Source organism: Dama dama, chromosome 5 (genome assembly GCF_033118175.1).
Source record: "Dama dama isolate Ldn47 chromosome 5, ASM3311817v1, whole genome shotgun sequence".
Lineage (NCBI taxonomy): Eukaryota > Metazoa > Chordata > Mammalia > Artiodactyla > Cervidae > Dama > Dama dama.
In genome coordinates, this window is record NC_083685.1 from 96,981,049 (window position 1) to 97,006,736 (window position 25,688).

General features: G+C 51.8%; 3 protein-coding genes across 4 annotated transcripts; 2 read left to right on the plus strand and 1 right to left on the minus strand.

Moving 5' to 3' along the window:
• Nucleotides 1–730: 730 nt before the first annotated feature.
• ELP5 (elongator acetyltransferase complex subunit 5) lies at nt 731–6,478 on the plus strand. Its single transcript, XM_061143298.1, has 8 exons — nt 731–835; nt 992–1,052; nt 1,137–1,217; nt 3,257–3,477; nt 4,523–4,704; nt 5,117–5,212; nt 5,358–5,458; nt 6,098–6,478. Exons 1-8 carry the CDS (start codon nt 790–792, stop codon nt 6,210–6,212), a joined length of 903 nt encoding a protein of 300 aa, XP_060999281.1. The 5' UTR covers nt 731–789; the 3' UTR covers nt 6,213–6,478.
• Nucleotides 6,437–8,469, minus strand: CLDN7 (claudin 7). Its single transcript, XM_061143300.1, has 4 exons — nt 8,247–8,469; nt 7,271–7,435; nt 7,066–7,150; nt 6,437–6,979 (listed from the first exon to the last, which is right to left on the minus strand). The coding sequence occupies exons 1-4, from the start codon at nt 8,467–8,469 to the stop codon at nt 6,817–6,819; spliced, it is 636 nt and encodes a 211-aa protein (XP_060999283.1). The 3' UTR covers nt 6,437–6,816.
• A 10,922-nt stretch (nt 8,470–19,391) lies between these two features.
• Nucleotides 19,392–25,676, plus strand: SLC2A4 (solute carrier family 2 member 4). 2 transcript variants are annotated; one of them, XM_061143302.1, is made up of 11 exons: nt 19,392–19,663; nt 20,935–21,051; nt 21,154–21,326; nt 21,417–21,541; nt 21,665–21,780; nt 21,876–22,038; nt 22,125–22,312; nt 22,497–22,601; nt 22,744–22,845; nt 23,342–23,545; nt 24,095–25,676. In XM_061143302.1, exons 1-11 carry the CDS (start codon nt 19,631–19,633, stop codon nt 24,296–24,298), a joined length of 1,530 nt encoding a protein of 509 aa, XP_060999285.1. In that variant the 5' UTR covers nt 19,392–19,630; the 3' UTR covers nt 24,299–25,676. The 2 variants fall into 2 exon arrangements, with proteins under 2 accessions (XP_060999285.1, XP_060999286.1); XM_061143303.1 differs by lacking the exon at nt 21,154–21,326 and having other exon boundaries at nt 19,393–19,663.
• The last annotated feature ends 12 nt before the right edge of the window (nt 25,677–25,688 follow it).

Below are 25,688 nucleotides of genomic sequence, written 5' to 3' on the forward strand. Positions count from 1 at the left end.
GCGGGGGCAGCGGCGCGCGAAGGGCCGAGGAGGCGGTGGCGAACGGGCCGGGTGAGCCAAGGATCCAGGAAGAAGGGGAGGGGGAGCCGAAGGACGCGGATGGCTGGACCAGAGCGGCCTCCCCCTCCCCGAGGTCGGGGGTGCCTCAACCGCTGGGGAGCGGGGCTGCAGCCTCTGCAGCTGGATTTCCCACTCTGACAGGCGCCATTTTACCGCCCAAAGGGCTCCCTCCTCCTTTCTTCCCCCCTCCTCTTCCCCTCTGACACTACTTCCGGTGGTGACGTGTATTCGCTTCACCTGGACTAAAGTTCCCCCTACTCGGTCTATGGGGGTGGGGATAAGGAAAGTGGGGCGTGCTCCGAACAAGTCCCCAATATTGCGCATGCGCGGGGGCGATGGGTGGGCGGGGCCTGGAGCACAGCAGGCCCGCCTTGAATTGCTTGGGCTGAGCGGAGTGACGTCACTTTTCCCCGAGGCGCAGACCGTCGGAAGGGCTCGCGCGACCACCTCCCCCTCCCACGGACAACTGCCCCAACGGCTCTTTCCGCCCCGATCACGGTAAAATTGTAGAGAGGGGCGTCGTCCCTACGTGTGTGTACCAGCAGTCAGGAGGCACTATTCCCTGTTCGCCTTTCTGGGATAGTGAACCTAATCACTTCTCCAGGCTATACCAGGTCTCAGTGGTGGGAGGGATCGCGGATGTCTCGCCCCTTTCACGTGGAGGGGGCGGGGCAATGGACAGTGACGCCATCAGAGGGCGTCCGAAGAGGGACGGGACGCATTTTGGGGATGCTGGAGTCGCTGTTGGCTCTTGATGGCCTGGTGCTACTTCGGGGTGAGGGTCGAAGGCACAGGGGCTCTGGAACACGGCTCAAGAGGCGGAAGTGGAGGCGAGGGGCTATAGGTCACAAGCCAGGGGTGGAGGTCTCGACTACTTCGTGAATACGAAAACCTCAGTGTTCTCAAGCTGTTTGTCATTCGTTCTTTCCAGACTCCGTGGAGTGGGAAGGGCGTAGTCTCCTGAAGGCGCTCGTCAAGAAATCGGCGTTGCGGTGAGTATCCCGCAGGGTCTTGCCGTTTCATCCGATAAGGGAGCCTGGGTCCCACTCTGACAGTCCCCCTCATCTCTGTCTCAGTGGGGAGCAAGTCCACGTCCTGGGCTGTGAAGTCAGCGAAGAAGAGTTTCGTGAAGGTTTTGACTCCAGTATCAACAGCCGGTAAGTACAAATTGGAAGAAATTTAATTGAATTTGGGACTAATGTTGCTGAGAAATTTCCCTTCCAGCAACAGGGAAAAAACCTGTTATGTACTAGTGTGAAAGTGTCAGTTGCCCAGTCGTGTCCGACTGTTTGCTACCCCGTGGACTGTAGCCCAGGCTCCTCTGTTCATGGGATTTCCCAGGCAAGAATACTGGAGTGCATTGCCATTCACTTCTCCAGAGGATCTTCCCCACCCAGGGATCGAACCCAGGTCTCCTGCTTTCAGGCCAGTTCTTTACCATCTGAGCCACCAGAGAAGCTTAAAGCCTAGTTAACAATTAATTGAATGGAAATGGGTCTTTCAAATGAGGTAGGAATTAGTAAGTGGAATGATGAAGAGTAGTATATGGAGAATCCAAAACAGGGACTACAGAAGATGAAAGGGATAGCGTAGTAAAAGGCCAACAGTACAGGCTAGCATTAGAGACTGCCCTGGAGAATAAGAATAAACATGTTCTGAGTCTAGTGATCAGCGTACATCAACACTAATTGCAAGCTACATAGGGATTTGTCCTACAAGCAGAAGGAACAATTTATGCATAATTAGGGAGATATGGAAGCCATCCGGTTTCCCTGGTGGCTCAGTAGTAAAGACTCTGCCTACTGTCCAGGAGATGCGGCAGAAGCTGCCGGTCCAATCCCTCCGTCAGAAGATCCCCTGGAGAAGGAAATGGCAGCCCACTGTAGTATTCTTGCCTGGAAATCCCATGGACAGAGGAGCATGGTGGACTTCAGTTCATGGAGTCACAAAAGAGTAGGACACGACTTAGTGACTAAACAACAACATGGAAGCCATACCTGTTTGTGGGAGATGTAGGAGCTTCCTGAGGTCAGACAAAGAGCAGTATCTGATAATAGTGAAACGTCTTACAGAGCATGAAAAGGAAAACTTGAAAGGAGAGTGATAACATCATACCTGTTACAAAGACTCCACACTGTGGAGAATGGGTTGGCGGGTGGGGGGGAGCCTGGACTTAGGGAGACCAAGTGAGGAGGGTTTTGCAAAAATGCAGGTTCTCTCAGATGTAGAAGTGCTGGTTAAGGGCTAGTTGTGAACTAGGAACTGTGCTTGGTTAGAGCAGTGATTGAAGTAGAATTTGTATTCCAATGAAATCTCAGAGAATAATGGTAGAAGGAGACAGAGGCCTGGCTTAAGGCAGGGTGGACAGTTTGGGACAAATGTAAAAGGATGTTAGCAGGTACATCTTCCAGGACTTACAGACTGATGTGGGGCAGAGGAAAGCACCCAGATCAGGAGGTCCCTGAACCCATGGCTGGTTAAGAAAAATTATTTCCTGGTCTGTGTAGTTAGCTGGATAGCGGTAGTTTACATCTGCCCAAATTTTGTATCAGTTGTTAGAGCAGACATGATGCTGTAAAGATAACAGTCACAAGAGAGGCAGAAGATACAAAGGAGGTGTCTGGGAACAAGTTCTGCCACTGTGAAGCTTTCCCAGGATTTCTAGTCCATGCCAGTTTCTTTACCTGAATTGTTATTTTATCTGTAGTTAGTATGACAGGACTTGCTGCTTGACCGTCTCTAAGCTGTTCTACAGGCAGGAACCATGTCTCAGGTCTTCTCCTTCCTCTTTATCCATTCAGAGAATGATACATTTTAGGCACCACTCAGGAAATATTTGATAATGATGATAGTTAACATTTATTAAGTGTTTAGTACTTGTCAAGCAATGTGCTAAATGTCAGGAGGTTGGTATTCCTGTCTTATAAGTGAAGAAACTGAGTCTTAGATGAAATAATGTATCAGGTGACCTTGGGCAAGTAGAACCAAGCTTGGAGCTCAGGTCTGTTTGACACCAAAGTCTCTGCTGTCAATCACTATATTCTACTTCTCAGTTTAAAAAGAAAAACACCTTTTCACTGATGTTTAAAATATTAGTGAAAATCAAGGAAACAGAACCACAAAGATCAGAAGCCAAAGTTGGAGATGGCAGGGGCAGGGGAGTAGTATAATCATGCCTTTTGTTTTCCCTTTACAGATTGGTTTACCATGATCTCTTTAGAGACCCTCTCAGCTGGTCAAAACCTGGGAAAGCCCTTCCTGGCGGGCCCCTGGAAGCCTTGAGGGCCCTGGACAAGAGGACAGGTTCTGGCCCTGCCACCATTGCTCTTGATTCCCTCAGCTGGTTGCTGCATCATCTTCCCTGCCCCACACTCTGCCAGACCCTGCATGCGCTGAGCCATCAGGACTCCTGCCCTGGTGAGGCTTCTTGTTTCTTCCCCTCATACATTCCCCCTGCCAACCCTGTGCCCCTCTCCACCCTAACAAGAAACATATCAGGGATCTCCAGTTGGGCCTTCTTCCATCACTTTTATCTTTATTCTATTTCTTGGTTGCTTCATAATGCTATCAATGACTCTTTTTTTCTTTTCCAAGGTTTTTTGTTTTTCTGTCACTCATTCATTCATTCAACAAATGTTAGGTATATACATACACTGTGTTGGGTCCTTGCCTTCCAGGAGCTCAAAGTCCCATAAAGGGTACAGACTAGTAAACAAGCAATTTACTGGATAGTCTGATAAGGACTGTGATGATAAAGGGACATGCACAGAGTACCTTAAGGAAGGCTTGAAGATCAAAGGGTCAGCCAGACCAGTTTGTCCAGCTGATAGCTCTGGGACTAGCCCTAAAGTACAGTGGGTCCTAGGATGGGCTTTAGTCAGATACCCAGCTCGGTTCACAGGTGTTTGGTCTGACAGTGCTTCAGTTTCCTCTGGAGGATGGAGTTTATATAGTATTAGGATGAACCACTTGGAACTGCTGTTTTTATAGGTCAGATATGATCAGATGTTAGCAATTTCATACAGTTCAACCTAAAAATGCAAGTCTTTAGTGTAGTGCCTGACACTAAATTCAGCTAAAAAGAAAGATGGGAGGGGATCTAAGGCACCGACTGGGATTTTTGGCAAGTTCCAGACACTGCAGGTAGTTCAGTGTACAAGAGCTGAGACTGAAAGCGAGTGTAGAACAAACATTGAAAGTGAGTTCTTTCCTGGAGGCCTTGGGGTGCTCCTGAGGATTGAGGTCAGTGCAGTGCCTTGATTCGATATACGCTGGAATAAGAATGTGTATTAAGGTGAGGCCTGAAAGAAGTCAGAGCAGGGTGGTGAAACTAACCGAGGTCAGTCAGGATCTGGCCAGAGTTCTGAGATGTGGGCCTTTTTTTTCCTCTTCACTGTTTGATCCCAAGCATCCCTGGAATGCTCCCTACTGCCCTTCGTGCACATTTCTTGTCCCTCTGCAGGTGATAGCCCCCCAGGTGAGCAAGTGCGTGTGCTGGGTCTGCTGCATGAAGAGCTTCACGGCCCAGGCCCTTTGGGAGCATTGAGCAGCCTTGCTCAGACCGAGGTAACCCTGAGCGGTACGATGGGCCAGGCATCGGCTCACATCCTCTATCGGAGGCCAAGACAGCGCCCCACCCACCAGGTCAGGAGAAACAGGGGACTGGATGTTGGGGTCAGACAGAGAGGGAGAGCAGTAAAACAGATGATGTGATGGAGCACTTCCCTGGGCCCTCATCCTTGTAGCATTTCCCCCATTTTAGCTCCTATGTGAGAGGCCTTGTGAGGTAGATTGTTTTATTATCCCCATTTTATAGCCTGGAAAGCTCAAATCCTATAAGCTTAACCAGCAAAAGACACTACCTTCCAGGAAATGGAAAAGGAGAAAAAGCCAAAAGTGGTCCCCGTGGAGAGGTTTGGGGGGCTGAGAGGTGGAATGCAAGAGCCGGAAGAAGGCAGTCACATAGGTGGCTAGGAGCTGGAGTGGCAGGTCCTGGTTCTCTGGTTTGTTCAGTAAGAGAAAAAACTTTCTTAACCCTCTTCTTACTTCTCTCCAGACTCAGTGGTTCTCCATCCTTCCTGACTTCAGCTTGGAGCTCCAAGCGGAGCCGCCACTGGAATCCCGGCCCCGCTCAGATCCTCATACTCCCTCGGTACCTAAGACAGCCAGGGCAGGAACAAGGGGATGGAATTTGGGGTCTGGAAAAAGGAGAGGGGGATAAAAACTGCAGACATTGGGGGCGTGGGGTCAGGGATTCCAGGGATGGCGCAGAGCCGCAGCTTCTTCTGTACCTGCAGGTGGACCCCACTACTCATTTGACTTTTAACCTTCATCTGTCCAAGGAGGAGAGAGAAGCCAAAGATAGCCTGACTCTGCCCTTCCAGTTCAGCTCGGAAAAGTAAGGTTGGGGCCTCAGTGCCCAAGCCCTGAGTTGAGCCCAACATTGGGCCTAAGAGGTGGGGCGACAGCAGGTTGTTGATTAACTTTTTCAACTTTATAGGGGCTGAAGTCCACCTCCAGAATCAAGTCTGGGGAGTGGCTCTCTACCCACCCAAACTCCAGCAATGTCAAAGGAAGGACCTTGATGTCTCTTTTCTCTCCATTAGAGCCTTGGGTCCCAACTCCACTGATGTCCCCAAAGTAATCTGGGCCTGGGCTGAGCCAGACCAGACCCCAGGGAAGTGGCCCTATCTCCAGGTAGCAGCACTGGGAGGGCAGAAAGCTAGATGGTATGCCAGAGGCAGGTTAATAAGGGCTTAGTAGACACCTGTTGTTCTGTGCCCAGCATGTGGGCGGGTGAAGCAAGACTACACAGTATCCTTGCCCTCAAGCTGCTAAGAACTTAGGGTGTTAACAAGAGCTGTCTACGAGTATCCATCCCTGTACCAGTTGGTGCTACACAAGGTCGGACAAAGGAATTTAGACCAAGAAGACATAGAAGCCAGAGGGGGAGTGACTGTCACACAGAAAGAGGGTGTCCAGACGTGACCCTTTACCCACCCTCCCCAGCACCAATTCTCCCCTTATCTCTCCTCAGACAGCAGGCTCTACTGCGCCCTGGGCCGGGCCAAGCTACCAGCCACATCTTCTATGAGCCAGATGCTTATGATGACCTGGATCAAGAAGACCCAGACGATGATCTAGATGTTTGACTGTCTAGGAGATTAGACTGCAGTTGGAGGGGAAGAGGAAGACAATGGGCCCATAACCGTCCTTCAATTGTGTGTGTTGGCCTTAACCTTTCTCTGTTCCATCTTTGTTTCTTGTTTCCATGGAGGCCCTGCCCTGTGACCCATGAGCCAGGGAACGGCTTCCAGTGAGAAGAAAGTGGGCTGGAGGCATAAGAGAAAGTGACAGATAAGAATACCACCTCCCCCCAAGCCTAATAAAATCTTTTATTTTCTTATTAAAAGCAAAAGTTCTTTGGTTGCTATTTAAGCAAGACTCGCAAGTAGACAGGACTGGAGGCTGGGAGTGGATGAGGGAAGCCCAGCCCCTGAGTCGTTGCAGATGCCATGAAGGAGATGGGGAAAAAAGCCTACTTTCCAAAACATATTTTTATTACTGTACAAAAAGCACACCCTCCCTTTTTTGTCCCCCCCACCCAACCCCCCCAGGAAACTGTACATGGTGTGCTGGGCTAGAGTGACCGAAGGCTTCTGCTTGGCACCCTGCCCACTGGCTGAGCTCTCTGCCCCAGGTCCTTTCATAAGGAGGCGCCTGTAGGCTGCCAGGTTGGGGCAGGGGCATCCCAGCTCACACATACTCCTTGGCAGAGTTGGGCTTAGGATAGGAGCGAGGCGCACGGTATCCAGCTTTGCTCTCACTCCCAGGACAGGAGCAAGAGAGCAGCGCACCTCCCAGGAGGACCAGAGCAGACCCTGCCCAGCCAATGAAGATGGCAGGACCAAACTCATACCTGTGGAGAGAAGGGATTGGGGTCACGAACCCTGGTCTGCCTCTCCCAACCCCAGACCCCTTAGGAGGTAGGGCTCTCATACTTACTTAACATTCATGGGGACCAAGGGGTTATAGAAATCTGAGACAATCTGATGGCCGTACCAGGAGCAAGCTATCAAGGCAGCAAGACCTGGAGAAAAAACGAGGATTCAGATACTGTGAGCCACCCGCCAAACCCACACTGTGTCCACACTTACCCCTTCAGGATGGTAAAGAGAGTCCTTGGCCCCACCTTGGACCTGTGGCTCACCTGCCAAGATGAAAATGATGCCTCCCGTCATGGCTATCCGGGCCTTCTTCACTTTGTCATCTCCCCCACAGTTTGTACACTTCATGCCCATCGTGGCCACGAATGTGGCCAGGAAGCCCAGCACCAAGGACACCACCATTAGGGCTCGAGTGGCCTGCATGGCCGCTGCGGAAAAGGGGTAAGAATGCCATCCTTGCTGGAAATGACGGGGCGGCCCTTGGACCGCTTCAGACCCCGAGTCCCTGGCCGGAGCCGGCGGATCCCGCCCTCTCCCGACTCCGTGGCCTTCCCGCTCTGCCCCGCCCTCTCGGCTCTAGGATCCGCCCGGGGCGCCAGGGTTTCGATGAAACTGCCCCCGCGGAGGGGGAAGGGTGAAAGGGGACGTCGAAGGAAAACAGAGGTGGTGACCTGAGCCCCGGTAGCGGTGGCTGCAGCCCCGGTGCCACCCGCAGTCCCGGCTCTCGTCTCAGCTCTGACCCCACTATCAAGGCCACGGTTTGTGGCCTCGGCTAATAGGCCGATAAGATTAGAAGCCGCAAGCGGCGGTCCAGGGGGCAGACAGGGGGCGCGGCTCCTCGGCCGCCCTCGGTTCTACCCCGCGGCCCCCAACCCACCCCGGCGGCCTCCAGCCCGCGCCGCCTTTTGTCCGAGAAAAGGGCGGGAGATGGCGGAGACCTTGGCCTCGTCGGGGAAGGGGGAGGGGAAGGCCGCGCCCTAGGACTCAGCTTCCCGGGAGCGGCTTGGGCCGCGGGCCGCTGGCCGCTCGGCCGCGAGACGAGGCCCGCCCGTGGGCGAAAAGGGGCTCAGCCGGGCCCGCGCACGTGCAGTCCCAGGACCTCGGCCCTACCGCTTCCTCCTCTCCAGCCGCTCTCCGGGGCAACGCAGCGCGTCCGGCCGTGGGGCCTCGAGCCCGGCCCCTCACCCACCCCGCGACCTCACCTCTGGAGCATCCGCCCCGTCGGTCCCGTGGTCTTACCCGACAGGGCGAGCACCGAGTCGTACATTTTGCAGCTCATCATGCCGGTGCTCTGCGTGACGCAGTCCATCCACAGCCCCTTGTACATGGCTTGGGCGGTGATGATATTGTCGCCCGCGTACGAGCTCATCTGCCACTGCGGGATGGCGGTGCACGCCACCAGGCCCACCCAGCCCAGCAGAGCCATGGAAAAGCCCAGCAGCTGCAGGCCCGAATTGGCCATTTCCGCCCTCAGAATAGACGGGGGGCGCCGGGCGGGCGAGTTTTTAAGTCACCCAAAGAGGCAAAAAAGAAGTTGGTCGACTGCTTGCAAATCTGGTCTCCGGAGTAAACACAAACAGACCCCTCCGGCAAGGCGAGAGTTTCACGGCAGAGGGAACAGGACTGGTGACCGACAAAAGCGATCCGCGAAGGCCTGGCGGTTCCCTCGGGCGTTCGGCGACTCTTCCCAAACAAAAGGTGGAGGGGCCGTACGGGCGCGGCCCCCGGGTGCTGGAAGTCCCCAGAGTATCCTGGGCTGTCGGCCCGAGGCTGCTGTGCGAACTAGAGGTCGCTCAGCGGTGAGCGGGCAGGTGCGGGCGGACAGGTGCCGCGCACCTGAGTATAAGTAGGGCGTCGGGGGCGCGCCCCCGCGGGCACCGGGAGCGCGAGGCGAGGAGGGACCGAGGGGCGGCCGAGGGTGACATGACGTCACCGAAGGGACACTCACCTGAGCCGGAAGTCCTTGCCCCCACCCCTCCTGGCTCAGGTGAGGAGGAAGAAACCTGAGCCCCAGCGTCACGCCCCTTCACTTGCTGGGCTCGGACCGCTGGAGGGGGTAGGTGGAGTCTTCTCTGGAGTCCCGAGTTCTGAGGAAGCCCCTCGGACTGGAGGTCCCTCGGGCGGAAGGACGTCCCTTCCCCGCTCCCGGACAGGTGCGCCAGGAACGCGGCGGAGCCTGAGCGGGAGAGATGCCCCGGGCTAGCCCTGGCTCCGCCTCCCCACCCCCACCCCCACCCCCCGCAGGGACTCTCGGCTTCTACTCCGTGCGCTCGCTGTTTATCCTGCCCTACTTTCGCCCCCACCCTCTGTTCTACTCTTTTTCTCTTAAGTCTTCTTTCCTCGCCGACCCCACCTTCCGGGGACTCCTCAAAACTGCCCACTTCAGCTGCCTAATTAGAGTCTCCACCGCCAGAGCCACCGCCTAGCGCCCCTCACCGCTGTCGTCTCCACCAGACACCTGGCTTCCAGGCGCGGTGCCCCAGCACCCATCTCCTCCGCCCCCTATTCCGATCTTGGCTGGACGTAACTTAATGGCGGGGGCCCTTGGCACCCCCCGCCCCGCAATTACTGTCCCATCCCGCCTCAAGGGTCCTTGCCGCAGAAGGAAGAAACCACTGAGGCCAGAAACCAGCGAAGGGAGGGAGCCGGGTAGGGCCTGGGTCAGAGTCTTGGCCACACCCACCATTCTCTTCGCTTGGAGTTTTTCCAGCCGGTCCTCCACCTTTCCCTCTTCCTCCTCCCCCAGCCCTGCACTGGTTTCTCACCCTCATCGGGAGCCTGGACCTGCCTGTCTGTGTGCCCTCTCCCGCCCTCTCACCGTGCCGTCCTCCAGAACATCTGGCTCTAAGGTGGCCTTTGAGTCAGTCCTCAGACCCCCACCTCACCCTCAGGTTTCTTCTGTCACTCTCCCTGAGTTCTGCCCCATCCCACCAAGCATCCCCCACTTACCCATTCCTCCCTCATCTGTTATCATCTCCCCTTCCTGTCCTTTCCGCTTCCTATTTTACTCCTCATCTTTTAGTCTACCTGTGTACCCTGTCTCCAGACCCCTTGGAGCCCAGCATCACCCAGTAGCCTTTCTTTGCATCTACCCGAGAGCACATCCCTGCTCCCTCATGGTCATTTCCTTTCAGTCTTTCCCTCTCCAACCTGACAACTCTCAGGCTCACACACCTTTCTTACTCTGTCTCTCTCGTTTCATTTTTTAACCTCAAGTCTCTCATATTTCCCATCTTTGCTCCTTCTCAAACATTTCTCAGTCTTTCTTTTATTCAATAAAAATATTAATGGCCCTTCACAGTCATCTAATTAACCTGTTTTTCTGTAAAATGCAGACTTTAAGGAACTCTTTATTATTCATTTTAATTTTTCTACCTTTGATTAATGGTGAGTTTTGTATTTTTTTAAGGTGACTTCCAGCTCTGAAAATCCACGTTTCTCGTTAGTTAAATATATCCAGCTCCTCTCCAAGCTCAGTGAGACCATCTCAGACCAAGCCACCATCACCTCTTGCCTGGACACTGCAACCGCCTCCAAACCAATCTCTCTACTTCCCTGTTTGTCCTTCTAAAATCTATTTTCCAGAAACAAGTTTTTTTTTTTTTTTTTAATAAACTTTTAGCTTATCACTTCTTTTTAAAATCCTTAAAACTTCCAACAGCATTCTTTGGCTCCTATTGCTCCACTGGATTTGCAAATAAATGTTACACTATGGTTTATGAGACTCCATATGTCAGCCACACTTCCTGAACTATACTGTGTTCCTTCCCACCAAAGTGCCTCTGCACTCTGTTCTCTATGCCTGGGTGCTCTTCTCATCTACCCCCACCCAACCTTCCTTCTACCCAGCTAACCGACTCATCCTTAGCTATCAACTCAAATATGACTTCTCCTGGAAGGCCTGGCCTGAGCACCCCACCCTGGACTGAGTCAGATCACCTTGCTGAATGCTCTCACTGCTACCTGTACTTTACTTTCAAGGTTCTTATCATGACTGGAAGCTATTCACTTTGTGTGATTCTTTATTCAACGTCAGTCTCCCCACTATACTGTAAGTTCTAAGAGATGTGTCTGGATTTTATCCCCAATAAATAGTGGATGAATAAATGACTAAATTGCAAATTAACATGATTTTCATCTACTGATTTGATATTTTCTGAGTCCCTGTATAATGTACCAAGCACCATGCTTGACACTGGGGCCACAGCTGTAAACAAGAGGACACTGCAGACTTCCTGGTGGGCCAGTGGTTAAGATTCAGTGTTTCCACTGCAGGGGGCACAGGTTCAATCCCCGGTCGGGGAAGTTCTGCGTGGCATTCTATGGGGTCAAAAAAGAAAAAGAGGACGCTTCATTCAGGTAACTTAGATTCTAGAGGGAGGAAGCAGGCAATAAAGACATAAAATGGTGCATGTTTTCAAGGCAATAAAATAGGGTAATGTGATGAGGTTGGGTCCATTCCAGAGTAAGGTCAGGGAGACCTACCTAGGAAGGGACTGTTGAATAATGAGCCACCCAGGAAGAACCATATTATAGGCATAGGGAACAGCAAGTGCTACAACCCTGTTTCTCTGGTCCCTTTGAGACTTGTATTAACTGAAAGCAGGATTGCTCCACCTCAGCACTATTGTGTTTGGGGCCAGATAATTCTTTGTTATGGGATGGTTCTGTGCATCATAGGATATTTAACAGCAGCCTGGACTTCCACTGATTTGATGCCAGTATCCTCTCCCACACCCCAGTGTGACAATCAAAAATGTCTCCAGAATAAACAAGGTCCTATTGTATAGCACAGGAAACCATATTCAATTATCCTGTCATAAACCATAATGGAAAAGTATATATATATATATATAATCACTGCTGTACAGCAGAAATTAACACAACATTGTAAATCAACTATGCTTCAATAAAATAAATTTAAAAAAAAAAGAAATCTGTCTGCAAAGATCACCAGATGTACCAGTGATGAGATGAGCAAAATTGGTCCCAGTCTAGAACCACTGATTTAAAGTACCACCAGTCAGCAGCATCACTGTGAGTTTTTGCTCTAGAAACCTTCAAGTAAAGAGTTGTGTGTGAGAAGAAAGTAGATGGATGGTTGGAATTAGCCAGGGTTGGGATTTTGCTAAAAAGAGAGAAAAGGGGGAGTTCCCTGGTAGCCTAGTGGTTTGGATTCCAGGCTTTCACTACTGTGGCCTGGGTGCAACCCCTGGTCAAGGAACTGATAATCTTAAAAGCCAAGCAGTGTTGCCAAAAGAAAGAAAGAAAGAAAGAGACAGAGAATAGAGAAGGAATTTTAATTTGCTCGAGGGTGATTATGTGCTAGATCATTGCTATAAATTGGGTATTAACGAGAGCAAACATAAAAAGGAGTCAGTGGATAGTGAAATACTGATCCAGTCAATGGTTTTGAGGTCTCCGTAAAGTGAGAGAAGTGGGGATACATGAATGGATGATCTAGAAGCCTAGGAGGTGATCATCAGAGGTGGCAGGGTTGAATTCACGAAATTGGAAGAGGGTGTTTTTGGAGATAACAAAGCCATGGGTAGGGGCCTGAAGGTGGACTGAAGAGACAGATGGTTGAAGATGAGACTGAGGGCTGAGAGGACGTGAGTAAATGGAGTACCCTGGTAGGTTTTGAAGTCAACAACAATGATGATGAGAACATAGGCATAAAGAAGACGACAATGAGCTTGATCAATACTACAAGGAAGAGAAAGAAATACATTGTGCAAAGATTGAAAGGGTCAAAATAAAACTGATTTACAAATGATATAATCACCTACTAGAAAATCAAATAAAAGCAACAGAGAGTCTGTTAGAACTATCCACGGTGTTCAGCAAGTTTACTGTACACAAGATCCACCCACAGAGTCACTAGTATTTTACTATACCAGCAATAACTAATTAGAAAATATAATTTTTAAAATAACACTCAATTTGCAAACTCTGGCAAAAATTATAGAACATCTTGGAACTAACCAAGTATTCATAAGACCTCAATGGAAGAAAAATTTTAACTCTGCTTGGTCCATCTAGTCAAAGTTATGGTTTTTCCAGTAGTCATGTATGGATGTGAGAGTTGGACTATAAAGAAAGCTGAGCGCCAAAGAGCTGATGCTTTTGAACTGTGGTGTTGGAGAAGACTCTTGAGAGTCCCTTGGACTACAAGGAGATCAAACCAGTCCATCCTAAAGGAAATCAGTCCTAAACATTCATTGGAAGGACTGATGCTGAAGCTGAAACTCCAATACTTTGGCCACCCGATGTGAAGAACTGACTCATTGAAAAAGACTCTGATGCTGGGAAAGATTGAAGTCAGGAGGAGAAGGGGACGACAGAGGATGAGATGGTTGGATGGTGTCACCAACATGATAGACATGAGTTTGAGTAAGCTCCAGGAGTTGGTGATGGACAGACAAGCCTGGCGTGCTGCACTCCATGAGGTCGAAAAGAGTTGGACATGACTGAACGACTGCACTGTACTGTAAGAATATAGAAGATGAATGAATACAGAAATAGTCCGTGCTCTTAAATGGGATGACTTAACATTATAAAGATATCAGTTGTCCCCAGAATAACATACAATTTGATATATTACCCAAAAAAATTAAATTGGTGGTTTTTTTTAATTAGTAAGTTTACCTTCAAATTTTTTGAAGTAATTAAAACACATACACACAAATAGTTAGGTCTTCACTGAGAAGTAAGAGTAACAAGAGGGGTCTTGCTCTTCCAGAAATTTAAACTTGCTACAAAGCATTCAGCAACAATAACCGTATAGTATTAGTGCAAGAACAGAGATACACCAATGGAACAGAATACCAGAGACAGAGGTGCTTATATATATATCAGAAGTGCGTGCTGTATGCTAAGTCATTTAAGTCGTGTCCAACCCTTTTCGACCCTGTGGACTGCAGCCCACCAGGCTCCTCTGTCCATGGAATTCTCCAGGCAAGAATTGCAGGGAATTCTCCAGGCAATTCTCTCTGCCATTTCCTTCTCCAGGGATCTTCCCAACCCAGGGATCGAACATGCGTCTCTTATGTTTCCTGCATTGGCAGGCGGGTTCTTCACCATTAGTGCCACCTGGGAAGCCCGGACCAGAAGTGGACATGTGGCAAATGTGGCAGCAATATGAGAAAAATATATTGGATCCCTAATACCCAAAACAAGGATGAACTCTAGACGGATTAAAAAGGCCTAAACATGGAGAAGAAAATGGCAACCCACTCCAGGATTCTTGCCTGGAAAAGTCCATGGACAGAGGAGCCTGGCAGGCTGCAGTCCATTGGGTTACATGACTGAGCACGCACATGTGAGGAGGGTAGAGGGAAATGGGTTGGTAGCAATAAACTGGTAGAAATAAAAAAAAGAAAAAGACCTAAATGTGGGGACTTCCCTGGTGGTCCACTGGTTAAGATTCTGTGATCCCAATGCAGGAGGTGCAGGTTCAATCCCTGGTCAGGTAACTAAGATCCCAGCTGCCATGGTACAACCAACCAAACAAACAAAAATGTAAATCTAAAAGCTGTAAAGTTATTAGAAGAAAAGGTAAGTTTTGATGCAAAAATGGAAAAGAACACATGCAAAATTTCAAAATCACAAATCCTAAGGGGAAAATTGGTCATTTTGATGATACCAAATTTAAAGATTTCTGCTAAATGAAGTACCAAAGAAAAATTAACAGGCAGATGATAGAACAAGAGAAAATATTTGCAATATCCAAATATGACAAAGAACTAATATTATTTGTTTAAATGTCTTGCCAATCAACAGTAAAAATATTCCAAGAGAAAAATGGGCAAAGAATATGTAGAGGGGATTTGCCAAAAAATAGAAAGCCAAAATGCTAACAAGAGTTTAAAGGGATGCTCCAAGACATAAGTAATCAGAGAAAACTGAAGTACAATATCACCTTTCACCTACTGAACTGACAAAAATTGACAAATTCTCAGTTGCAGCATGTGGGATCTAGTTCCCCAACCAGGGATGGAACCTGGGCCCCCTGCATTGGGAGCAGGGAGTCTTAACCACTGGACCACCAGGGAAGTCCCAAGAAAAAATCTTTTGCCTTACCAAACTGTACATTTTAAATATGTACAGTTTATTGTTTGTCAATTCTTTCTCAATAGAGCTTTTCAAAAACCAAACAAAAACAATAAACTGTATCTATTTCTGTCTTTTCTAAGCACTATATGAGTATTACAGTATTCACCTTCATTAAAACCCTAAGATGTGGATACTATTATTATTTCCCTTCTCATTTTACAGATGAGGTAAACAAGGCACAAAGAGCTTAGGTAACTTTCCCAAGGGCGCAAAGTTATTAACTATCAGAGCTGGGACTCAAACTCAGGCAATTCAGGCCCAGAGTCCATACTCTTCACTCAGCTGCTTCTGGGTGGCTGCTGCCTAAGAGGGTGGTGTGGTAGTAGCAGAACTCTCCGGAACTGCTGATGGAAGTGGAGACTGTGATAGTCATTCTCAAAAGAAAGCTGGTAGTTCTTAGTCAAATTAGGTAGAAGCATAACCTATGACTCCTGAGAAGGCAATGGCACCCCACTCCAGTACTCTTGCCTGGAAAATCCCATGGACAGAGGAGCCTGGTAGGCTGCAGTCCATGGGGTCGCTAAGAGACACGACTGAGTGACTTCACTTTCACTTTTCACTTTCATGCGCTGGAGAAGGAAATGGCAACCCACTCCAGTGTTCTTGCCTGGAGAATCCCAGGGACGGGGGAGCCTGGTGGGCTGCCGTCTATAGGGTCGCACAGAGTCGGACATGACTGAAGTGACGCAGCAGCAGCAGCATACCCTATGACTCAGCAATTCTGCTCATGGAGATAGATATAAATAAAGACAAAGACATAGGCAGAGGCAGAGACATAGCTCCATGTTCACTGCCACATTATTTGTCACGGTTGGGAAGTGGAAGTGATATGGGTGCTTATCAATGGGATGACTGGCATTGTGGAGCATTAGGCAATGGTACATTATGCAATGAATCAATAAATAATGCGATAAAATAATTATGAAACCATCACTTGGATAATCACAGAACATGAATGGGTTTTCAAAACATAGTGCTTACTGAAAATAAGTAAGATCAGATTGAAAGATATAAACAGATGTTGTGTACTGGGTTGTGCTCAGTTGTATCTGACTCTTTACCACCCCATGGACTGTAGCCCTCCAGGCTCCTCTGTCCTTGGGATTTCCCAGGCAAGATGCTGGAGTGGGTTGCCATTACTTTCTCCAGAGGATCTTCCCAACCCAGGAATCCAACTCACATCTCTTGCGTCTCCTACATTGGTAGGCAGATTCTTTACCACTGAGCCACCTGCACATAAAACAATTCATATTTTGCAAGAGTACAACAAAAGGGAGCCTTAAATGCGTTGGGATGATGGGTTTTTGAGAGAAGACAAATGAGAAATGGATATGGAAATTTAAAAAAGGATAATTTTTTTAATAAATACAAGATAAGACATTGATCAGTGTGGATCATGTACCAAGAACTGTGCCATTAATTCAATCCTCTGTACCTGAGACCCTCATATATTGACAAAAACAAAGGGAGGAGACAAAGGGAGGAGATGGCATTGCTAGAGCTCAGGGGTCTAAGGTTTCCCTCTAGAAGCTGAAAGTGAAGTGGGCCTGAAGAGTAGGAGCTGGAGGCAGAGAGAGTGAAGAAACATCCTGTCTTTCTCCTGCCCTCCAATCTCTCACCTCCTATGGGCTACATCCAGTCAGAAGACAGTGAATATGGGAATTTGAAAACAAAAGCCTGAAGGGATCAGCTCCCCATGTCATTGGGCAGAGCTTAGGAAGGGCTACAACTGGTTCTGAGATCAAATGAGCCAACGATAAATTTCTAAGCAAGATGAACACACACATGCTCCAATGCTAAATGCCCACTGTGTCCTGTGTCTCATTTCTTCCCTTTCCATCCTCTCTCATTTAGTCTCTTTCTCCCACCTTCCCAGCCATTTCTCTCCCTCCCTCCTGACTCTTCTTATTCCCATTGTCTCTTCTACTCCCCATCACTTTTTCCCTTCTTTTTATCTTCTTTATCTAGATCTGACTTGCTTTCCTTGATTCTACTTTCCCTGGGGCTTAAACTCCTAGAAGCATCAGAACAAAGCATCTGAATGAGACTGAGAAAGTTCCTTGACCCGAGTACCAGGAGAGACCCCAAGGCCTGCACGCTATCTGCTACCCTGACTTATCATCTGCCTCCCACCTGTGCCTCCCTCCAGCTCCCTTCTTTCCTCTTGGCACCTTTCTCAGCTTTCCCTCTCTCCCTGCCCTCTTCCCTTCATGGCATTCCAGCATCCCTGGTTTTCCTTTTACCTTCCCAATTACCTTCCTTCTCGGCTTCCAACAATCACTTCTGCTCCTTTTTATTCATAAACAATTTGTTCTCAACTAGCAGACTTTAATTCTTCTACTTTAGTTCCCCTTGGTCAGGTATGTGGAGCCATTTACCAAAGGGTTCCCCCATTCATGACTGCTCCCCAGTCCATATTCCTGACCATCAGGAGCAGACCCTCATTTCATTCATTCAACAAATAAATATTGAGTGCTCACCCTGGGTGAGCTGAGTGTTGAGGATACAGAGGTAAAACAAGATGATTATCTGTCCTCAGGGTTAATGTGCAGAGAAGAAATTATGACCATGTACTATACTGGGGACACATGGTCTTCTGGAGCAAAGCCAAGGAAGGTATCTCAGGGTGGGGGGCGGGGTAGGGGGGGAAGAGTTTTTCAGAGGACAAATGGGAGTCCTCTGGTATTCCAGACTAAGGGATTAGTAGCCACCAAGGGGTGAAACAGTGCGATGTGTTCTGGATACAAGAAATAGCTAGGAATTGACTAAAACTTGAGGGGAGGGGATAGAATGTGAGGCAGAGATAAGAGGAAAGGCAAGAGGTTTTGTTCACTCTGAGAGGGGGTTAGAACTTGACAGTGGGCAACAGAGACTTCTGAGGGGAGAGTGAGGAGGTTGAACTCTTTTTGAATTGTACTCTGCCCCTCCCTGTAGGGGAAGAGGAGCAGGAAGATCAGGCAGGGTGATGGCTGTCTGAACCGAACTGGCCACAGTACAGGTGGGAAAACATCAGATTAATATGAGGGTTTAGGAGGTCAAAACACCAATGCTGATAACTGGATAAAGGTGGGGGGTGCAGGAGAGGAGGAACCAAGCATGACTTCCTCTTTCTGATAGGAGTGACAGGCTGGCTAACAGGACCGTTCACTGTGATGAGGAAGTTAGCCGGAGGAGCAGGTTTGAACATGCTGATCATGTGAATTGCCCACCCAGGCGGCAGCTGAACAACTCGAATCTGAAGCTCCAGAGAGAGGCCTGGGCTGGAAGTAATGGAAGCCTTAAAGATGTGGAATGAGGGGGGACAGTGGGCAGCAGACCACCCCGGCCCGATCCGCTGAGGATCCGCGCTCTCCCTCCAGGTGGCACTAGAGCCCCGTGCTTCTGAGTCCGGTTCTTCGCAGCGCGCGCTGTCTTTGTGCAGAGCGTCCTGCTGCTGCTCCGGGGACTTGCCAACTCTAGGTCGCGCCCTCCTCGCTGGGCATTCAAACCTGGAGCGACCTCCAGAAAGCGTGTCCAACTCTTTCACGCGGCCAGCACATTCTTGGCGGCTCAGGCACCTCAGGGCTGGTGACGTGGTTGGTGTGACCACCTGTCCCTCCGGCCACCTCCAGGAACCAACGTGGGGAATGGGTGTAGGAGAAGCGCCAGAGAGGCAGTGCTCCGAGCACGGATGCATGGAAAGACGACCCCCGAGGACAGACACCTGAGCCGCTAGGAACGGAATTTCCTGTGCCCCGGGTCATCTCCGCGTGGGAAGCCTGTCGCGGATCCTTTAAGGCTCCATCTCCCTGTCCTCCCTCGCCCTGGACAGGCTGGGACACCCGGGACCTGACATTTGGCGTCTCCCAACGTAGGAGCTAAAAATAACCGCTGTGGGTTACTCCAGGCCATTGCTCTGCACCCACCCCGCGCGCCGGCTAGCGCTCAGTCTCCGGCCGCCCTAGTTCTCTCCTGGGCAAGTGTACCTGGCCTGTCCCCTCCCATCCCGTGGAAGTCGCTTCTTTAGCCCCGAACCTCGGCCGGTGGGCGGAGACTTCACATGAAGGGGAACAGGGCCTCCAGGTTTCCCAGGACCCTGTTCTCAAAACTTCCCGGCGGCAGGCTGGCGGAAACCCGAGGGGCGTGTCTCCCGGGCACGCTGAGGGGCGTGGCCTCGCTGGCTTACCCCGCAGCCGTTGCCAAACTCTCAGCCCCAGGCTCAGGGAGGGGCGTGGCCTGCTGGGGTGTGCGGGCTCCTGGCCAATGGGTGCCGTGAAAGGCGTGGCCCTAGGGGCTGCGGGGGCTGCTCTTCGGGTCTTTTCCCCCCAGCCAAGCTTCGCCAGATGCCCGGGAGCTGCTGTCTGGCTCCTGGGCTTGTAGCTGTGGGTCCCGCCAGACTCGCCCTCCTCACAACACTCCGGGACCCCCATCACCCTCGCGTCCTCCGCCCACCAGGCTGGGGTCGCAGACCCCTCAGTCGCCTTCCTCTCGTCTACTGCAGCTCCTGCGTCTCCAGTTTCTAAGACAAGATGCCGTCGGGCTTCCAGCAGATCGGCTCTGAAGTAGGATTTAGCATGAGGGGGCGGGACGGGGACAAGGGTCCCGCTTTTCTCGGGCTGGGGTCGCGGTTGGGGTCAGCTAGGGGGCGGTCCTTGCGCAGGCGCAGGGGGTGGGGTGGGGGACTGGCTATTTATACCCGAGCAGGACAACCCGTGACTGTCAGATTCCAGTCACTCCAAGAGACAGAATGAGTCTGGGGGATCATTGTGGGCAAGAACCACAGCTGGATTCTGCGCGTCCTGGGTTCTCCCTCTTCTCTAGTTCGCGGCGCTTTGCGCCGGGATCGAGGATTTCCTGCCCTCAAGAAAGCAGATTCAGGCGAGTCTTGCCCTCCAGGAGCTGTCCGTCTGTCCCGGCTCGCCCGCCCGCAGTTTTTCGAAGACCTGGGGTGCTCCGTAGGTCCACCCCCACCCCCACTCTTGGCAGTCCTCCAGGACGCTGAACTTTCCCTCGGCCCTACGGTTGGTGGAGGGGTAGAGGGGAGTGTCAGCCCTCCCTCCCCCAGCTCAGGTTTCCTTTTGGAGACAGTCTGTGCCGCCAGCGGTCAGCCACCAAGGCTACCGCCCCTCACACCACCTTCCCGCCCCCATCCCCTGCGCAAGGCTCGCTCAGGCAAAAGCCAGCATGGCCCCCTGCCCTTTGTCGCAGCTTGGAGGGGGAAGGGAGGCCGGGGCGGAGACAGAGAAGGCCATAAGCCAGGAGGAATGACCGCGATGTCCTTTTTGGAATTGTCCTTCTTGAGACTATTGGGGGCTTCCAGGAGCCCGCGGAGAGAACCCGTAGATGGAAGAGAAGAGGACAGAGACTGATGATGCTAACACACTTGTTACCTTATAAAAGCAGCACTGTTGGGGACACTCAACATTCAGTTTTTATTTTCACACTTTCACTTGACAAGCAACATCACCCCTATCTCTTCAGTTCAAAGTGAGGAAGTGACTTACCTAAGGTCACACAAATCTGAACGGGGGTCTGTTAATGCCAAGCCTGTCCCAAGGTCAGAGAGGAATTGTGAGACCCAGGTTCTCAAACGTTTCTCTGCTTGCTGGACTCAAACATCAGTTTCTCCTTCCTGCCTTGGTACTCTTGGGTTCTTCCTGCTCTTGTTTACACTGAGATCTTTGATTGATTCCTAATATGGTCCACTTTCCCTCATCCCACATGTTGGATGAAACCCAGCATCTTTAGGCTCCTACTGGGCCTGGGCCCCTGAAGGAAGGAAAGATGCCACAGTTCCATGTGACATGCCTCCTCTATGCTTCTGCCTGTCCAGGATGGGGAGCCCCCTCGGCAGCGAGTCACTGGGACCTTGGTCCTTGCCGTATTCTCCGCTGTTCTTGGATCCCTGCAGTTTGGCTACAACATTGGGGTCATCAATGCCCCCCAGAAGGTGAGGGGCTACAGTTGGCAGAGTGGGGTTCCCAGACAAGGTAGGGGGGTGAGCAGAGAGGGAAGAGTCTGGCAGCCAATCACTCCTTTGCTGTGCCCCCAGGTGATTGAACAGAGCTACAATGAGACCTGGCTGGGGAGGCAGGGGCCTGAGGGACCCGGCTCCATCCCACCAGGCACCCTCACCACCCTCTGGGCTCTCTCTGTGGCCATCTTCTCTGTGGGTGGCATGATCTCATCCTTCCTGATTGGCATCATCTCTCAGTGGCTGGGAAGGTATGGGGCTGGAGAGTGAGGGTGGAGGGACAGGAAGGGAGCCAGAACACGGGTTCCTGGACTCTCACAGCCCCACTCTCTGTCTGCCAGGAAGAGGGCCATGCTGTTCAACAACGCCCTGGCAGTGCTGGGGGGCACCCTCATGGGCCTGGCCAAGGCAGCTGCCTCCTACGAGATGCTCATTCTTGGACGGTTCTTCATTGGCGCCTACTCAGGTACCCACGGGCACTGTGGCCCTGCCCAGGGCCTTGCTCTCCTTCACTAACCCTGGCCTTGGGGATGGTGATGGGGGTGGGTGGGCAGCTGCCCTGAGAAGCTCTCTTCTTCCCTCTGCTCAGGGCTGACGTCGGGACTGGTGCCCATGTACGTGGGGGAGATCGCCCCTACTCACCTGCGGGGCGCCCTGGGGACCCTCAATCAACTGGCCATCGTCACTGGCATCCTAATCGCCCAGGTGACTGGGCCTGGCCTCCTGGGAGGCTGGGCAGGGGGTTGGGGCTCTGGGTACAGGCTGAACATCCTGTCCTTCTTCCCTGCTTTCTTTCACAGGTGCTAGGCTTGGAGTCCATGCTGGGCACGGCCACCTTATGGCCACTCCTCCTGGGCATCACTGTGCTGCCTGCCCTCCTGCAGATGGTCTTGCTGCCCCTCTGCCCAGAAAGCCCCCGCTACCTCTACATCATCCGGAACCTGGAGGGGCCCGCCAGAAAGAGTGAGCTCCCGCACCATCCTGCAGGCACTTGTGCCTCTCCCAGGCCCTCTGCCTGCCCTCTCAGGCCTGACCCCCCTCACCTCCAGGTCTGAAGCGCCTGACGGGCTGGGCCGACGTGTCTGAGGTGTTGGCTGAGCTGAAGGAGGAGAAGCGGAAGTTGGAGCGTGAGCGGCCCTTGTCCCTGCTCCAGCTTCTGGGCAGCCACACCCACCGGCAGCCCCTCGTCATCGCCATTGTGCTGCAGCTGAGCCAGCAGCTGTCAGGCATCAATGCGGTACGGGCATCAGTGCAGTGTGGATGCAGCCATCTCCAGGAGGGTCAGGGTTAGGGTACAGCCCCAGAGGAATGAAGGGAGCAAGCCCCCGCTTTGTTAAAATTCAGGGTTAGTCCAGCTTGGTGTGGCTTGAAGGGAGGAAGGAACATCCTTGTCATCACCTTTTCTTCTGGCCCACCTCTAGGTTTTCTATTATTCAACCAGCATCTTTGAGTCAGCGGGGGTAGAGAAACCAGCCTATGCCACCATCGGAGCCGGCGTGGTCAACACAGTCTTCACCTTGGTCTCGGTAACTGCTGGCCTCTGGAAGGGTCCCCACCATTACATACCTGGGTGTCCCAAAGGTCCAACCTTTGGCTGACCCCACCCACCCAACCCCTCCCACGTCCCAAGCTCTGAAGGCCCCTGGCAAGCCCTGACTCTCTCTGCAGGTGTTCTTGGTGGAACGGGCTGGGCGCCGGACCCTCCATCTCCTGGGCCTGGCAGGCATGTGTGGCTGCGCCATCTTGATGACTGTGGCTCTGCTTCTGCTGGTGAGGCCTGAGGAGAGGGAGGGGGACCAGCCTCCAAACCCCAGGGAACTGCCCCAAGGGGCTCTGTGGACAGCCAGGGTCATTCCTCAACATACACGCCTTTGACGCTGGGCCCAGGCCATGTGCCAAGACCATGCCCCCAAGGGACCCAGGCTGCATGCACTTCCTCCTGCTCTAGAAGGACACTGTAGCATTAGCCTGGCAGCCAGTGGGGAGAGCCCCTGTCAAACCTCAGGGACAGTAATTCCTACGAACCCAGCTCTAGAATCATGGGGGAATCGACATAAGAGCTGAGAGACCATATGTTCCCTCTGCCCTGAATCATCACAGGGCAGCCAGCTGAATGTCAAATGCTTGAAGGCTTGTTGCAACCTAGGTGGCAGGTCCCTGCCTGTGAATGGCTGGTAGGGGTCGATGCCAGTTTCCTGGGTGGAGGGCAAAGGAAGATCCTGAAAGACCTGACCTGATTTCTCCACCCTCCCTGCCCGGCCCCCAGGAGCGGGTTCCAGCCATGAGCTATGTCTCCATTGTGGCCATCTTTGGCTTCGTGGCCTTCTTTGAGATTGGCCCTGGCCCCATCCCCTGGTTCATCGTGGCCGAGCTCTTCAGCCAGGGACCCCGCCCAGCGGCCATGGCAGTGGCTGGGTTCTCTAACTGGACGTGCAACTTCATCATCGGCATGGGTTTCCAGTATGTGGCGGTAGGTCCCCTGCCCCTGCCCCCATCTCCCACACCGTCAGCCAGAGGAGGGCAACACATCACTAGCCCAGATGCTTTCCACTCAGCATCCCCCCCCACTCTGCCTCGCCCACAGACTGCTGGTCGGGGGATCACTTTAGTGGGCCACGTGGGTCCTGAAGACCACCTGCTCCACCAGAATCAAAGCAAAGAAGGGAACTGAGCTAGATGGAAAATAACAGAGCTGTCTTCAAAGCCAACTAGTGGCATAACTTACTTAGGAATAAAATTACAAACTTCATATTAATAGTGCAAATGGCCAGGAATCCACTGAGTGCAGTAACTCAGGATGGTAAAAGAGGGAAAAACCAGGAGAGATGGGGTTCAGAGAATTCTCTTTTCACTAAATTCTCCTGGTAATTTCCATTGCCCACCAAGGAGCAACCTGCTTCGTGCAGTGTCCCAGTTCCCTGTGAGGACCTTTGGCCCCAAGCCAGTCCTTTAGTCCTGGCTTGCCCAAAGCCACCCGTTCCCTCCCCTCTGTCAACACCTCTTTCTCCACTTGTCCCAGGATGCTATGGGTCCCTACGTCTTTCTTCTATTCGCGGTCCTCCTGCTTGGCTTCTTCATCTTCACCTTCTTAAAAGTGCCTGAAACCCGTGGCAGGACGTTTGACCAGATCTCAGCCGTCTTCCGCCGGACACCTTCTCTTCTGGAGCAGGAAGTGAAACCCAGCACAGAACTGGAGTACTTAGGGCCAGATGAGAATGACTGAGGGGCCACACAGGAGTAGGAGAGCCAGTTCTCTCCACCTGCCCAGAGACCCCTCTCCTTTCCTCTGCAGCACTTTAACCCTCTCTCCCCCATTACTTCCAGGGCGGAGAAAACCCCTGCAGCCTGGTGGGATTGGGAAGCTGGAGGGAAGGGTGGTCTGAGCACCCCCTCATTCCCCTCGTGTGACCTCTTCGATTATTTGTGTTGTGGTTAGGCAGTGGCTGTGGGGTGGGTCAGTCTCCCCTCCATCCCCTCCTTCTTCAGTAGGCATCCCCACCCCGCCTCAGCTCCAGAATACTTGTGCCCTGGCTAGTGAAGGGGGTTTACAGGGAGGAGAGACTCTAGGACTGACTTTCGGGTGGGGGTGAACCAAAGCCGAGAGCAGGACAGGAGAAGAGAGATCCAGTTCCTGCCACCTTGGACTCCTCCCTCTCTGGCACTTCCTTGGAATTCTTGCCACAGACTCTGGGTGAAAGGGGAGGGGGTCTGTCTGTCCCCTCCAGGGCAAAGGACACACCCCCCTTCCTAAAATCTAATCTCACTTGTCATATGGCAGGCTCAGTCCTCTTGCTCAGCCTTCCAGGGCGAGAGGGAACACATGTCCATCCATGGTGAGAGGAAGGGACAGTGGGCTCCCCTCTAGACTCAGGGTTTTGGGCTCCACCCCTGCTGCTCCCAAGGCTGCCAGGTGGGGGCCCCAGCTCTTCCCTCCTCTCCCATCCTGGGAGGGTATTATACCACAGGCTTTTGACCAACTAAGGGCAAGAGGGATTTGAAAGGCTGCCTGTGAACACTGGGCTGGGAGGAGCCTTCAGATATTTTTGTATATGTTTGAAAAAGCAGGGGCAGGGAGAAGAAACTGAAGGTCTGTTGTACTAAATGTATATATAGAGATCCGTATATAAAGTTACTGTATGAGATGTGCATCCTGTCGTGTGGAGGCACTCCAAGACGGGCTGAGACCCGGACCGCAGCCTCCCCACCCCGACCTCTTCTCCATTCTGCCTCAGTTCCAGGCCACAGAATCCTCTGGACTGGACGCTGTCACTCATGCCTCCACTTAAGAGCTGGAATCACTGAATTTGTTAACAGTAGTAAAGCCTCAGTAAGTTGACGCTGCAGCTGCCAGACCCTGCTCTTGGCAGTTCAGGAATCACTCATTCGACCAGGGAGGCAATAGTCCCATTTCACAGATGGGAAAAGTCAGTGTCCCAGGGATGAAGGCACTTCTGCAGAGCTGCAAAGCTAGAACCGTGGGAACAAGGATCCGAGAGCAGGCCCTGCCCACCAACCCCTCTCTCTCCTGCCACCCTCAACAGTGCATTACCAACAAGGCGAACAGAAAAGAGGCAGAGACCAAGACAACAGGAAAGCCCGTTTTTGTTTTTACT